General features: G+C 42.8%; 1 protein-coding gene across 4 annotated transcripts in view; it reads left to right on the top strand.

Annotated features, from left to right (window-relative positions):
* Positions 1-1,623: 1,623 nt before the first annotated feature.
* Positions 1,624-16,105, top strand: part of col14a1a (collagen, type XIV, alpha 1a) — an 83,594-nt gene continuing 69,112 nt past the window's right edge. For 3 of the 4 annotated variants that reach the window (XM_042085742.1, XM_042085741.1, XM_042085740.1), the window contains exons 1-5: positions 1,624-1,980; positions 3,018-3,153; positions 7,359-7,475; positions 9,781-9,924; positions 10,516-10,605. In XM_042085742.1, coding sequence (XP_041941676.1) covers positions 3,063-3,153; positions 7,359-7,475; positions 9,781-9,924; positions 10,516-10,605 — 442 coding nt within the window. In that variant the 5' untranslated portion in view covers positions 1,624-1,980; positions 3,018-3,062. The remainder of the gene's footprint in view (positions 1,981-3,017; positions 3,154-7,358; positions 7,476-9,780; positions 9,925-10,515; positions 10,606-16,105) is intronic. The other variant, XM_042085743.1, reaches the window with a different exon arrangement.

The raw sequence follows: 16,105 nt of genomic DNA, 5'->3' as shown, positions 1-16,105 counted from the left end.
ATCAAAGAACATCCCTGAGGGGCTTCAGACACCTCTGGTCAGTGGTATTCGTGCTGCAAGAGTTTGGGGCTCTGTGGGGATAAGTGTATATATAATCAATTACACAGAAATCATTTCAAATGACAGTTTTAAGAAGGATTATGAAGTTTTGGCCCTAAAACGAGGGAGCTATACCTAAAAAAACATGCAAACACCTTTCAAGTATACAGCAGACCAGTTTGCTAATAAATTAACTGACATCTTCTGGGGATTTCTTTGGCAATAATGTATTGTGAAAGCTTTACTTTAATAATCAAAAGCTGACCTGAACCACAAAACAACATAGTAAACAGCCCAGAGGCTAGTAAACAACAGTTGTGTTAAGCTATTCTTCACATGACCGTATTCAATCAAAATTCATTTGAATGTGATCCAAAACTGTTTTCTCATTAAACACAAATCAAAAAGTGGCAAATTGGCCTATCATGGCCTATCAATGTGTCTCTAAGCTAATTAAAATTGGGCATTTGTGCCAGTGGAGAATGTTGCATTATGCAGGATTACAAATAGCCCACTGCATTCCCAGTGCCACAGAACAAAGACCACAGCTAAACACAGAACTCCAAGGAACATTCTCCTCAGGTTCTTATATGGGCTGTTTTTGTTATTTGACCGGGCAACAGTACATTGTTATGTCTATGTATACAATACATCTATGATATATTTTCATTGTGTGCCCCTACCACATATCTAGATGAACAAAGACTTTGAGTTTGATTGGTCAGATCACCTTTAGTAATTTCTTGATCTTACCTTGAACCTTACCTGGCAAAAGTTTGAATTTCTGAGGTAAAGCAAGGGCAACATGAATTCAGATACCATGACAAAGTTTACTCTCTCTCTCTCTCTCTCTTCTTGTCTGAAGAATAAATATTTTTTTCTTTGCAGGGGAAGATCATTTCCGTAACAAACCCAGACAAGGGTGTATTGTAGCCTATGTTGTAGCAGAAGGGACGACTTTCATTGCTCTAGTTGAAAAATTGAATGAAAGATAAGAATTATACTGCCACAGACATTCAGAAATGAGCCCAGCCCAAGGTTTAAAGCCATGCAGCCACAGAAATTAATGATGTCGATCTCTGTGGACTCTCTGGACCTTTCAGTAGGGTGCAGGACCCTGTAGAAAATTGCAGACCTCTTCAGACTTCTATCTCATCTGATGTAAAAATGACCTACCCAACACCCAACTGCCCCAATCCCCACCAACCAATTTTCACCAGCAGTAAAAGGTTTAACTCCAAAGTATAGACTTTACCTGTAGCCTACCTGTTCCACTAAAAATACAAAATAACTCTTTCAGAGAACTCATTTTAACTGGCATTTGTAAGTACAGTGTTATTGTAAACATAACCCTATTGTAAATGTAATATTGTAAATAATCATAGGTAGCCTAAATGATATTGTAAAATAATGGATGCATTTTAAAAAAAATCATCATAACCATTGTATTGCTGTCGCATGTCGCTTTTGAGAACAGTAAGAGCTATTTGAAGAGATGTGCGCGTGCATGCGCTCGATTCGTAAGTGCACCCACAATGCAGGTGCCATGGAGAGAGGCGCTGCATTCGCTCGCAGGAAGTCAGTTCGGGAGGAATGCCAATCCACTAACCAAATAAGCGAGCAAAATGGAAATACCTTTTCTCGTCAAGTAAGGTCAGGTGGTCTACTAAACGTCTTTAGTTCCGGAATGTCTGTAGGGGTTTTAGAATTTCTTCGGAGTTGAGCCCTATGTTATAATTGGTTGAGTTTCCCCTCCTCCTAACCGGTGTGAGGATGAACTGAGCACTCTGAAGGGGATGGGTGAATAGCAAAGGACGGAGCACCCACTTGGATCTTAGAACTGGACAGAGTAAGGGCGTGTGGAAGAGCGTGCTTCAAAAGACTCGGCGTTGTTATTATCCACTGGGAAAACCAAGGACATTGAAATTAATGACTGAACAGGTAGTGTGCAGATTTCTTTCGTTTGCATAAATTATTAATGAGTCAGATATTACAAAGTGGGAGATTAGAAAGTGGCATAACGAACTCATCACCACTTAGTCTACCAGACAGCAACGCCATCCAACTGTGATAAAATAATGTGACCTCAGGATGTGACCGGTGCACTCTCAGAAAACTGAATTCGACTCTGACTGTTGAACATATAATCCACCGTTTAAACATAAAGGAATAGAAAATAAATCACATTGCAGCTGTGATGGCATTAAGTTATTATCTAACGTTGATGAAGACCCGTCTTATTTTGTGTTTAAATTGAATGAACATAGTGTCCTGCGATGAAAGATAAACTTTATCTGCATGAAGTTGATTATTTTGCCATCAGTTTAATTTTGATTCGAAAGTGTCTCAAGTCTTTTGTAAAAGTAAACCGTTCACTGAAAAAAAGTGTTTCACATATTATCAAAAATGTTGCTCTGTAGCACCAGAAAAATATAAATAATCCTAACATAGCCCAAGTCTCAGTTTTAAAGAAGTAAGAAATAATTTCACCACATTTTGGAGATCAGCCACTTTGTGAATGAACTCTTGCCAATCACATAACCTTTTCAACAGTCAGTCTCATACCCTTACGTTCACTTCTCATTCAGAAACTAGACTCAGGCTAGCAGCTGCCACATCCATCAGTGAAGGGCTAGGGAAAATCAGTGATGAAGTGACAGCCAGGAGAGGAGAGGTGGTTATTCTCAAACCTGACAATGGAGCTGAGGAAGTACTCATCAGCAACTGTCTATCATCTTGCAACAAAGTCCTTTGCTGTTTGCTCACTGTCTGTGTGTGTGTGTGTGTTCCTGACACAAAATGCATACCCCTCCCCCCTTCCTCTCTTCTTTTCTCTTCCTGACAACCTCTCCCCCCATCCACCGCGCCGCACCCCCGCACCCCCTCACCCCTCCTCCTCCATCCCCTCACACCCCTTCAAGGATTAGTGTGTGGCTTGATCAAACTCACCCTTCCTCCCTGGCTTCCTGTCTCTCTAGGTGTGCAGGCAGCAGCATCACACAGGCACTCACTCGTAGGACAGGATGCAGGGCGTCAGACTCAGGACAGAGGGCTGGTGTCTGCTGGTCTTCATGGCACTGCTGGCCTGTACCCCCAGCCCTGCCCAGGGTCAAGGTATAGCGCTCTTTTTCACTCTGCCCCCTATAGTTTCCTGATGTGCAGCTTTTGTCCCAGCATTGTATGGGTTGTGCTGGTATTTTTCCATTCCACAGGAGTGTTGTGGTCTTTGTGTCATCACTAAAGTTGAAATGTTTGGTTGAGGCATGGCTCTCTTTGTTGCTTTGTTTAAACCAGGGTTGAGTCTGATGGTTGATCTGCACTTGATTAATGAAGCTGATATTTTGGCAGGTTTTTTTTTTTTGTGGTGAAATATTTTGTTGGGTTCAATCACAGTGTTTCTCATTTGGGGCATTCAAGGGAATTAGATGTCCTGATTAGATCAGCACTGCAGTGCTTCCAAAGGAGGGAAACAAAGCAACACAATCTGTTCTCCTATGGGATCATACAATAATATCCCTCAGGGAGACTTAAAAACCTTTAATTGGTTGGTCGGCTTGGACGGACCTCACATTCCTTCCAGGCCCCTGCGAGTGAAAAGGAGCTCGGCGACGGCGGCTTCAGAAGCATCTGGAGTGGGTGGGTCTGCGGGTCGTCTGGACGAGGGCCACGGGACTCTGTTTGCACGGGCAGGTGCAGGTGCATGCTGTGTGTGGAGCAGGGCTTCTCTGTCACAGCACTTAACCTCCAGCCCCTCCGCTTAAACCCGGCCACCTCAGGTAGTCCCGTTGCGCAATTGTAAACTTAAGCAAAGTTAATTTTTTTTTTTTTTTTTCAGTGCTGTTTCCTGGCTCTTTCTTTAGGTCTTGACTTGGCAGCTGCTTTGCTCATTTGGTTGTTTGCTTTTGCATAGCCAATCTAAAATCTGAATTGAACTTGTGACAGGAGTTATCAATGTTTTAAATAATGCAGATAACCTGAGCTAGCCACTTTCTGAGGATTTAGTACAATATCAAAGCACAATTCAAACAAAGCTCAATAACTTGTTTTTTTCTTCAGGTGTAGGGATTCGCTTAGTATTCAGAATTCAATTGTCCCTGTATGTTATCACAAATATTAGGCAAGTAAATAAGTCTGACTGTCTAAAAGTGCCTTTTTAGCATTCAAATGAGGTTTTGGAATTTGTTTATATAATGCTCCTGACAGAAATAATCAGGCATCCAGCCTTTTCTGTCAGGACTGGAGGTCTCTTTGTAACAAGCTGATGCAAGAAAACTCATCTCAGCTGATGGAGGCTATTTCTGAGATGGCATTGTTTAAAAAATAATTTCAGAGGGATGGAAAAATAACAACATCTTGAAACAGACCACACAAAGAAAATAGGTCAACAAAATTGAAAAAAGACAAATATCCCCAAACACAGCAATACTTGACACAAAAAAATAATGTCCCAATCCCTAGTCTCATTTAAACCTAATGCTTGATAAGACATGGTTTAACCGCAAATTAATAAATCTGCGCATTGAAATATTGAAATGTATCAGTGGATGAGGGTGGGGTCTTGTCTCCCACTCTTGAAACATGTTGTATTTCATGTCAGTTCAGGGCTAGGAGACTAAGACGTCTGACAGTTGGCATGTCAGGCTCTATCGCATTTCCTTCCCTCAGCCTCTCCAGAGACTGTATTAATATTTTAATTCCCCCTTGAGGGATTTCTGCGTCAGTTTAAGAGATAAGCGTCTGAATGGGTGAGGGAGGCTTCAGTAAGGTAAGGCAGCTGAAGTGAGCTGATAAAAGGGCCGAGTTTTAGTAAGTGCTATCTGCCGACACACAAATGGAAGATGCCAAGCCACATCAAAGTGCAAAGACTTTTTTCGCCCTGCTAGCGTTGCACTAATGTACAGTGGAGATAGTGCAGAACCGCACGCTAACTTCTATCTTTTAAGTTACAAGTCAGTGCTTGTCACACGCAGACTGCTGTGACGCTCTTTCATGTCCCATCAGTGCTAATTGGAGGAGAAGAAAAGGGAGGGGCAGGAAAGGTAGAGGATAACGCACAGTGATGTTTTTTTTCCTGGGGAATCCCGGGTGCCACAAGCTTGATTTCTGTGGAATTCAGAATGGAGCAGCAGTTGACAAATCCCGTTTTCTGGCACATTTGGACAATAATGTGGGGCTTCTACATCAATGGGATTATGCATTTTGTACATTGCACAAAGTAGAAGTGAATAAACAAGCACCGACTCAGATGACATACACTGGCCTTGCTCAGGCGGTATTTGAGCTGTTATACTGTAGCTACCTGCACACTGACTAGGTTTCCACAGCCTCACTTGTCCATCTAGATAGTGTACTTTGTCCTAATGGTGCGCTGTTGAACTTGTCTCATGTTGCCTTGGTGCTATCTGGAACTCATAAACTCATAATTCACTTTTATCATAAACAAGCAACTCCCAATACATTTGGATCAATCATTTGTTACACTAGGCTTTGTAACAGCTGGTGTTTTGCATGGTGATACTTTAATGATTCTCATTAAGATTCCGTCATTCAAGCTGCACTTGAAATTAACCCTCGCAGAGCATAAGCTTATAGGCACTCAAACAGGCGTCTAGGATTATATGTAACAAGTTGCAGCTGACCAGAAGTAATGTGACGAAATGTAAAGGCTGTTTGTGCAGAGGAGTTGCGTGAGATGTCCTGCACAAACACAGACACTATTTTTCCAAGCACTGACTGAATTTGGATTGGACTCCCCACGGAGAGGGGAGGTGTGTTGCTCAACAAAGAATATAAATCTTCTGCCATATTTCAGGTTGGTGAGCTTGGTACCGTTTTCAGTAGTTATCTTTCTCTCCATAAAATTCAAATCCTTTATAGCCTTCATTTAGGTACATGTCTGGATATGGTCTTGGGATACTAAGTCAGATCTCTTTCCTGCACTATTTTACTCCTTGTATTCCAAAAAACATTTCTGCATTGAGTTCTTTAGGAGAACCTCTTTTGATCTTTTAGGCTTTGTCTTGTTAAAAGGACTTTCTTAGAAGAAGAAAAGCTTCAGTTGCACAGTTGTTAAACCCTTATGTTGGGGTATATATTTTATTCTCCTCTGAATACATTTTCTGATTGCATAAATCTGAAAATTAAAACTGGTTCTTCTATTGTGCTACATGCAGGATGTTTTTATTGTTGATATTGCAACTGTCTTCACCTGTGCAACATGAGCCACAGCTTATCCCTTACAAAAAATAACTGCAGTTATGGGACAAAAATATATCCTGCTGAACTGCAAACAATTCCTCCAAAACTGCAGTTTACACACTCACAACATTTACAACATTTGAAGTAGTGCAGTTATTTTTTGTAAGGGGGGACTTTTGTGATGTTACTTTCTGCCCTGAACTTGCCTGACATAGTATCAGTGTTATGACAAGCGTGTAGAATTGGTAATAGACTTTAACATTAGCAACTAATTTCACAGTTTCTAATTCACAGTATTTCACAGTTTTGAGGGATTATTTTAGAACTCAGAGAGGAACCAATATGGTTCTCAATAAATGATCTCAACACAAGACGAGACATTTTCTGAGTGTGTGGAAGCAGGGCAGAAAGTATGCCTTCTTAGTGATATTTGCTGTGTGGTGATAGTACTAATGTGGTGATTTCAAGCACTTGGGGATGGGGTCCAGTTAGGGGTTTAGATGGGGGAACTTCTTCTGGTTTGAACCCGTATCATATTCTCTTCTCCTGCAGGCTCTTTCCAGCAGAGATCTACAATGCATGTGCTCCGTGACTTATTGCCATTGTTTGGTGGAAATGCCAAGTAGATATGCAGCAATCCCTGCCATATTATAATTAAAATGTAAAATACTACCTGAAACATAATATGAAGCACCTGCATTTTGACAGTCATTAACCTACATTTTACCATTTACTTTTTTTAACCCAGTGATGAAGAAGAGAATATGACTAGAATCTCCCCTTAACACCAAGGGCCCCTTGATACTTATATACTTTGATTGATATTATAATCCTAAAAGGATTTTAGAAGATGATACGCATATTAGTATTTTAATTTGTCATTGGTTTATGTTATTCTTATTCTTAGCTATATACAGTGACATTAAATCTGTTTTCATTGGAGGGATGAGAAATGTTAGTTGCTATGTCTCCAAGTTGTAAAAAGTACATACTCAACCATTTAGCTGCAAGCTGCTTTTAGTGACGTTTGGAAGCTATGCGGTTTGATAACTCTATTGGGAACACTATTGAAGATGAATAATCTGTGTTATTATTGAGTTATTTTCCTTGATTTCTTACAGTCCCAGCTCCACGCAGACTCCGCTTCAAACTGCTTCCTTCTGGAGGATTAACCGTAACATGGAAAGAACCAAAGGGGGATTATGATGGCTATCGATTTGTATATGACAATGTTCGAGGTAAGATTTGTGCTGTGATCTATCATTTAGATACAGTTTGTGTTGTTTTCCCTGATTGAATTCTTCAGCATGTGACTTGCAATGCAAGTTGCAGGTTCGAGTCTGGGCAGGTGAGGGGCTGAGCCACATGGTTGGCCAAACACAACACAGTTACGTTGGTTTGCGTGGGACGTTAGGATGTCGCATGAGGTGAGAAGCCATTGAAGCCATGAGATGAGTCTCCACTGAACAAGATGGAGGGATGAAGACACACAAAGAGAGGGAAATAGAAGTGTGGTGGAGCGGTGGGATTGTCAGCGCCCGACAATCAGTCCACATGGGTTCCATTCCTGAACCTGCCATTATCAGTCCATGTCCCTTTGGATAAGGGCGTCTGCTGAATACTGGTCAATACATAGTTTACATAGACATAGTTCTTTGTGGTGTGCCACTGACTTATGTACTGAATCTGCCGAAAAGCAAAAATACCCTTAAGACAAAATGATCTTCTAAACATCGAATTTAAAGAGCTGTGACAGGGTATCTCAAGGGCATGGAGAGGGACAGGTGCTTGTGGGAGTTTTTGGACACAGTCATCATTTCTGCTCGCCTGCAGCCAGAGTAGGACTTGTTTTGGCCAGGGAGGCGTTCCAGAACCCTGCCTGCATTCGCTGGAGGTTGCTGTCAGATATGAGCTCTCCACTGTTCCCTGTTCGCTGAGCTCAGGCCAAAACACACAACAAACCTGGCAGATAAGAGATGTCATAAATGAAAACGTACATCGCATCCTACTGTGGAGTATTTTTGTGCAGACAGTCGCAGGTCTCCCGCTCTTTGACAGCAGCAAGCCTTTTCCAGGGAAGGACTCCTCCCATTGTCAGCGAAAAACGCTCGGCCAAAGTACCCGATTACATTAAAATGCAAACCTCATGGTCTCGTTCTCGTCAAAGCCCTTCAACTCTAAAGCCAAGTGTGTTGGTTTTTTTTTTCATTGAACCGAAGACCAATTTCATGAATGGTTGCCATACATACTTTTCAGGATCAAAAGCCACGCTCTCTCACTTGCACACACACACAGATCATTTTCAGTGGGCCTCTGTGCCTCAGAGACATCAGGGCCATTTTCCTATCCTACTGTTCTGATGGTGCCCTGGTGTGGCACTCTGCTGTCCCCAGCACTTTCCCCCATTTATGTCCCCATGTGCCACAATCTGCAGACTCATCACCCTACATGTAGATCCTTACTTCAACAACCTACTTCTTGCTGTTAACTGTCCTCCCCAACACACAAAGCCCCTTAGTGTTGCTGATCAGGCAGTCTTCTCCGCAGACCCCCATCACCCCACCCCTCCAACTTCTGATTGATCTTCATGCACTGCCAGATTTAAATAAGTCTGATTAGCCAGTAATCTGAAAGGTGAAACACACCAGTGTTCCCCTGAGGGCTCTGGGAGAAGTATCTGAGTGAACTGCTCATACTTTGGGCTTTGTGTTGGGATAAACCATTAGGATGAAGTTAAGTCGAGCTGGCAGCCTGCTAAGCGGCTAATGTAAGACGATATGCTCGTGGGGTGATTTTCTACACTCTACTACTTGTGTGGACAGGGTCCCAGGAGGGAAATGTGTCTCCCTGCTTTGCCATCCATAACTTGTACTCGGCTTAGCACAGAAAAATATGTGGAATGGATACTCAGGCCCGTTCTGGAAAAATGAGAATTCGTTGCCAGGTCTAAGTATTACTTAAACACAGGCTCCAAAACCCTAAACCAAACCTATGTAAATGTGGCCATGCCATCTCTAAAGGTACATAGATAGAGTACAGTGGATAAGTAACTTTGTGAGCCAAAGGTCTAACTCTAGCTTTGCATATACAGTACAGTATGCTGAGAAATACATTTGGGGGGTCAGAGCTCAAAAGTAGAGAATAAGGAAATGTCCACAGACTGAAGATCACTTAGCTCACTAGATAATCCAGCCTCCGGTAACATCAATGTCCCTCGGGATTTGTGTAAACTGACAGCAACATACACTGATAATGACTTGCACTTGCCTGACATTTGTATTCGTCACCTTCATTGTTCCTCAGGCCTCCCGTCATGTCTCCTGGTCTCTGGTCAGCAGCACCCGTACTGTAGCATGCGTGTGATTCTCTTTCATCTTTCTCCATTAGGACAGGCAGACTTCCACAGACTCCCTTCCCTCAATGATAATCTGTGTGCTTGACCTTGCTGGTGTTGGACGATTTGTTAGGTTTGTTGGAAGTAATGGAGAAAGGCTCCACTGATACAGTATGCGTGCTAATTCCTCAGCCTTCCTGCTCTCACAGGTGGAGAGGAGAACGAGCTGTTTGTGCCCAAAGGAGAGAATAGAGTAGTGCTGAGTGATATCAGTCCTGGGAAGCAGTATGTGGTCAGAGTTTTTGCCATGAGTGGGAGGAAGCAAAGCAAAGCGCTTCAAGGGAAATATCCAGGTAAATACACCACTTTTCCTGTTGTTATGCCTTTGTGCAGTTTTTATGCAAATCTGCGAAGTTAGTAAACAACACACACACACACACACACACACACACACACACACACACACACACACACAAATTTATTTTTTTACACTGAGACATTTTAGAGTGGCCTTTTATTGTGACCAGTTTAATGGACATCTCTGCTATAATCATGCTTTTTAATAATTTGTGAACAAAATGTGAGAGAAATAAGCCTTTTGTGTGCATAGAAGAAATCAGTAACACTTTCTATGATCCAAGTATTCATAACGCATTATAAATGCATTCATAAAGGGTTATACACTATTCATAAAGCCTCATAATTATTGACATTAGTATATATAACTATTTATACATGCATTAATAAAGCATTATGATGTTACTCATTTTCAGCTTAATGTTTTGGGGGGGGGGGGGGGGGTATTATTTTCGCTCTGTTTTATTATTAATATATTGTTACTAAATGGGAGAAAAAGGACACATGTACATGTACTGTATAAAACCAATGTGCTGAGACCAGTTGTGCCATGAGGTGCTTTGTTTTGTTGTTTTTATTTACCACAGGTAAACAGCGAGAGCCGGAGAACGAGGACGTTCAGCCCCAGGGCCGCAGGGAGTATGGCCCTACTGTGGACCTCAATGAGATATCAGGAGGTAGGAGGCATCTGTCCAGGCCCTGTTCTGCCACATGGACGACCACAGACAGCCCAGAGGGCTGAGTCGGCAGGGCTCTTATTGCAAACGGTCAGACCAATGATTCATGCAGGAACGTGAGGGGTTTGGGATGAGCCGTCTCCCTCCCTGTGTCTGTTCCCTCCGCGTTGCCCGTGGTCTGATGAAAAAATGGTGGCGAGGAAGGTTTCGAAGGGAAAGGCTTGGGGGCTTCAGCTGAAATTTCATTTGTTGACTTCCCTGTTGGATCGGCTGGTGTAACCACATTGGCTGAGCTGTGTATGTGTGTGTGTGTGTTTGTTTTTATTGTATCACAGACAGTCAGGGGGACATAACTGCCTTTGCCGTCTGGTGCTACTTCCCGTAACACATTATTACCACAGTACCATGAAAACAAATAACATGCAAGAGTTGCCAAAAAAAACCCAACCAAATAGTTGTGGAATGGGTAACCATTTAAAAATATTGTCACATCAAATCAGAAAAAAGAGCAGTCTGTGCATATTCTAGCTTTATTTGTGTTGCAATTATCCTAAATAATTTTCATATGGATCAGGAATTTGAATGTCAACAATAACACTTGTAGCTAGCATTCTGTTTTAAAGTTCTGGAAAATTGTTCAGAGCTTGGATTCTGTGTGATAGCTACATATATTCCAGGTCAAAAAATAGTAGTATTACGGTCACTATGAGCCCACGAGTAGAATGAGAATGTGAATCACTTGAATGCGTTGAGCCTGGAGGACACAGAGTGCAGGTTATCTGTGGCTATTCATTATTTAAACACTGGGAAAGCAATCCTCTGCTGCTCCAAGCCCTGCAAATATTCCCCTTTTTGCGTAGGACGGGTTGTTTGTCTTCTCTCTGGGGATTTTGTTGCAAGGCCATGCATTTGCAGTGAGTCAGTTGGCTCCAGACCTACTTGAGATCTTTAATTTTGGGATACCTCTCAGTTAGCCTGCCAAATCACAGGGGTTTAAAGAAAAGCTTCCTTCCCAAGAAGTTGAAAGAGAGAGAAAGCTTAACTGTGCCAGGCTTTCTTCAAAGTAATTAATGAAATGATGTGGCACATCCACCCCCAGTAGGGGGTTGATCTCCGTAAGTACATCGCTGTGCAAGATGAGGAGGGCTGATGCTCTCCGACTGTTAAGGGTATTGGTAATCCTGGTTGACATGTGCCCGGCATCTCATTCCCAGGCTTTAGGGGCAGCAATACTCACTACATAAAAGTACGGAGATGGTCCACCTTACTGTTGCACTCTCATAAGAATGTTTAGTTGTCTGGTTCATTAAGTTCGCATTTGTAGAACAATATGGGAGCTGTTTCCAGCAATTTTCCCAAAGATCGTCTCTGAATGTTGTTTGTTACTGCCAAACATAACACTGTGAAATGACAAAGGCTCATATTGTTGGTTCTAGTAGTAAGAAAAAAGCTTCGGTCTGTGAAACATCATCAAAATACACTTGAGAAAATAAGCTCTGGCCTGCAAAACAAAAAACTCAAACTGCAAAAAATAAGCACTCATTACTCACTAGAATACAGCACCGATTTCAAATGCTCCACTGCCACTTCAGTGCATATGCAGAGGCAGGCATGCTGGAGCGCAGACTGTCCGAGCTGTCCCTTCTCATGCTGTATCATAGGATCAGGCTTGTGTGTGTGTGTGTGTGTGTGTGTGTGTGTGTGTGTGTGTGTGTGTGTGTGTGTGTCTTCCCCCGGGGCCCAAGAGGACAGCCTGAAATCAAACGGCTATCTGGAGATCTGAGGGGCCGGTGGGCAGTGAAACGGTCTTTTGAATGCCTCAAAGGTGAGGCGCCTTGCTTGAAACCCTCTCTGCCTGGTGTGACCACCGACTTTTTCAAACGTGTTTGCCTTTCTGTCTGACATTCACTGGAAAAAAAAATTGTACCCCTACAAATCAAAGCGGTCCTTAGACTGCTTTCATTTTGATCTTATCAGGGATTCTGTTCGAAGCACTCTGGGTGGCAATTCTGTCCTATCTGTTCTTATATTAAAGGATTTGTCGCCCATGCTGCTGATTCCTGACTCTCAGCCAGGCGCCCTGCCCCCTCCTCTGCTGTTAAGTCATGACACGACTCTCCACTCCTGCGGAAGACAGAGCATGGGAACCTGACGGAGGTGCAATGTCCACAAAAAAGCCAATTTGTTTGAACCCCCCCTTCCTCCCTCCTCCCAAAATCCTGTTAAGTTCGCCAGAGGCTCTGTCTGCGCCCAGACTTGCAGTGCAAGCAGCCAGGGGGCAAAGGTCGTGTCCATCAAACACATAACCCCGTTAATAGAGGAGCAGACTGGGCCACTGATAATGGGTTTTACTGACCCTCTTTGTTGGAGGGTTAGACCTTTCTGCAGGGTGGTAGGGTTTGTTACTGAGGAATGCAGTCACATTGGCTTCCTCCTGGTGTGTAGAGGGAGTGGAGTCACCTCCAAACACACCCCACCCCACACCCCACCCCACACCACACACACAGGCACACACACCTCCATCTCCACCTCAAACCCACTGTGAATGTGGAAGGGAGGGAGGTGGGGACTGGAGGATTCCATCTTTTTTCCCCGCTTTTGAAGTTGTGTTTGTAATGATCCATTTTGTAATTTCCGGCTTTGCACAAACATTTCAAAATCTCAGCCCGAGGCGCCCGAGTGAGTGAGGAGGACCGAAGTTATCCGTCAGAAATGCTAATGCAGGCCCACTGAACAGGTGTTCACTCTGATGGCAGCAGGGAGAGGGATGAGAGGTGGTGCATGTCTGTCTCGCCGGAATAAGGTGTCAGAGAACATTCCGGCGTTCCACACCCTTAACGCGAGAGCCTTCGCTTCTATCTGTCTGGGTGCTGTCATTCAGATCCACGGCTGGTGCTCAAGTGAGGCAGAAGAAAACTGGAAAGAAGAAGATATGACTTCTGTACTGTGTGGCATGCTTTTACGTAATCTTATGAGAACAGTCACACACTTGTGTACTTGTGAAACATTAAATCTACAGAGTTAGTAATCTTGTTTTAGTTGCTGGCAATTATCACATTCTTGGCATATGTGAGAGACACTCATTATTAGCTGTGCGCTAATTAGTGTATTTTTAGACCATGCATACGTTAGGCTGCATGGATTTCGGTTCGATATGCTTGTTCAAGATATTCACTCTGCCGTGGCTTATGGTAGTGTGAAAGCAGTGTCGACGGTTTTACTGACAAGATTATCTCAGATTACAGCTGTGTTGTGCATTGTGGCTCAAAACTGGAGTTCCTGCTTAATCTGGGTCTGATTGAATGTCTGTGTGTAGATTAATTTGCCCCAGTGACTGAACCGGGTGGTAAACATTGACAGCTTTCCCTGCAGGCAGTTGTGGTCGACCGTGGATTTATCATCTTACAGAGGCAGCCTGCCTGGCTGCCTGCTTGCTTCAGTGCAGTCGCAGCTGTGATAGTGTTGTCTTTCTGCATGACTGGATGGATGGATGAGCGAACAGACGGATGGAAGAGTCTCTCTTCCCCTCTGCCGCTCCGTCTCTTGTGTAACGTGCCTGTACTTGTTGCCCCATGTCCGTCTCTGTTGCCTGTGTGTGTGTTCAGTACTGTAGTCCCAGTGGTACTGCCTCCCTGAGGTCATGTGGTGGAGACTTTAAGAGTGCTGTTACCCCTCTCCTACCCCCTACATGCCCCTGTGACCCTGGGCTAGGCCTGGGAACACATGGGCGTGTCACTTCCCCTGTAGAGCACTGCTGAGGCATAGATCAGGCCCTTTACAGGTGTTGACAGTGGGATTAGTAGATGTTATATGGCGGTCAGAAGTCACCTGCTCTAACTGATGTGATTATGCTCTTTAGTGGAGGGGTCACTTACACACATGTTGAAATGATTTCTTTAAGATATGAGTGGAGGAGTTGTTTGGTTTATAGACCCTTTCAATCTGTTCCTAGACCTAGAGGTTTTCCGGTTGAAATGTTCAAAACCAACGCAGATACTTTTAAATGAAAATGAATTGGACTTAAGCATACTGCTCTACAAAATGTTGACTTTAAAACTTGTTTTTGTCTTTAAAAAATGTTTGTTTATCCCCAAGTTACCATTAGCTCAATGTTTTCCGTGCCACTGGAAATTATTTTGGAATGCACATTTGTTTATACACAAGGGTCTATAATAAACGGTGAAACCTTGCAGCCACTGAGTAGAGGTTCGATGATTTGCAAAAAACTGTAAAGACGATTGAAAAAGGTAATCTTAGGAAGCTTTCGGGATTTAATGTTCTTTGAAGACTTTGGTATTGAATGTTCTTTGAAGACTTCTGTATTGAATGTTCTTTGTCTCTGCTATGAGAGTGCATCCTGACAGAAAATGGATTTTTTTAAAGCAATGACACAGAATCACCCACATAGAGAGGGATGTTTAATTGAGCAGAACGGCCATCTTTAAATGGCCATTTCAGGCTCATGATTTCAAGTGCATTGAAAGCACTTTAACTTGTGAATACACGTGAATCACAAATGAAGTGTATCAGGAATACAGTCTCAGACTTCTAGTGAGAAATTCTAAGGATTATAATTGTGACTGCTATGAGTGGGAGATGGTGGTCAGTATTTGTAAACATATTCAGGCAAGTTGTTTTCGAGTGCAAATGAAATGATGTGAACTAAAATGTAGTCCTCTAATGATAGACAGGTGAAGTGTTATTGTTGTGGTTATATTGCGCAGGAGGTGAACAGTTGATCTCTGTAATGAAGGTTTTGGCAGGATTAGCAGGATTAGCAGCTTTAGTGTCTCATGTCATTGCAGCCAGCAGACTTTCATATGACAGCAACACACAGGGCAACACAGCCTTGTCAGCACAGCACTTACGGTACCATAACCCTTTCAGAAAGCAGGAAAGGGAGTTAAAGTAGTTTGTGAAGGACATGGTGAAGGTGTATCGGTGTAACTTGCTTTGCTGTGTCAGACATGATGGATGAGAGTTTGACACAGCGAACAAACACCACAGAGCGGAGGAGCAGAGGAGGAACACATCCACACTAATGAGCTACTGAGCACAGACCGTGCCTGCGCTTTACTTACATGAAAATATCACATTACACATCATTACATGGGACTGTAACATAGGACTACCACTTCAGAGTTGGATGGAGCGTTTTGCGGTCAGATTTTCATTGACCAGATAGGTGTCTCTTAGTACAAACATGGAAAAGTACAATTGCATATAATTTTTCAGCCATTCCAACAGTGTCTTTCGAGCTGGCAATATTATGATGAATAGTGAAGCTTTACCACAAAGTGTACAATAACTGCTCAGTGCTGTCTACTCAATCTGTATATTTTACATTACTTACTTTTTATGGCTTTGTCTTTGGACTGCTATTTAGTAACCTTCTAGCTTCTATTTTAAGTGTATGAGGACATGTTTTTTTTAACTACAGGGAAAGGTCTATGGTCATTAATAATAAGGCACAGATTTGGAGCGCACACAATAAATGTCT

The sequence above is a fragment of the Alosa sapidissima genome, chromosome 3, assembly GCF_018492685.1.
Source record: "Alosa sapidissima isolate fAloSap1 chromosome 3, fAloSap1.pri, whole genome shotgun sequence".
Lineage (NCBI taxonomy): Eukaryota > Metazoa > Chordata > Actinopteri > Clupeiformes > Clupeidae > Alosa > Alosa sapidissima.
Note: the sequence above shows the minus strand (reverse complement) of the source record. Positions and strands in the feature narration are given on the sequence as shown.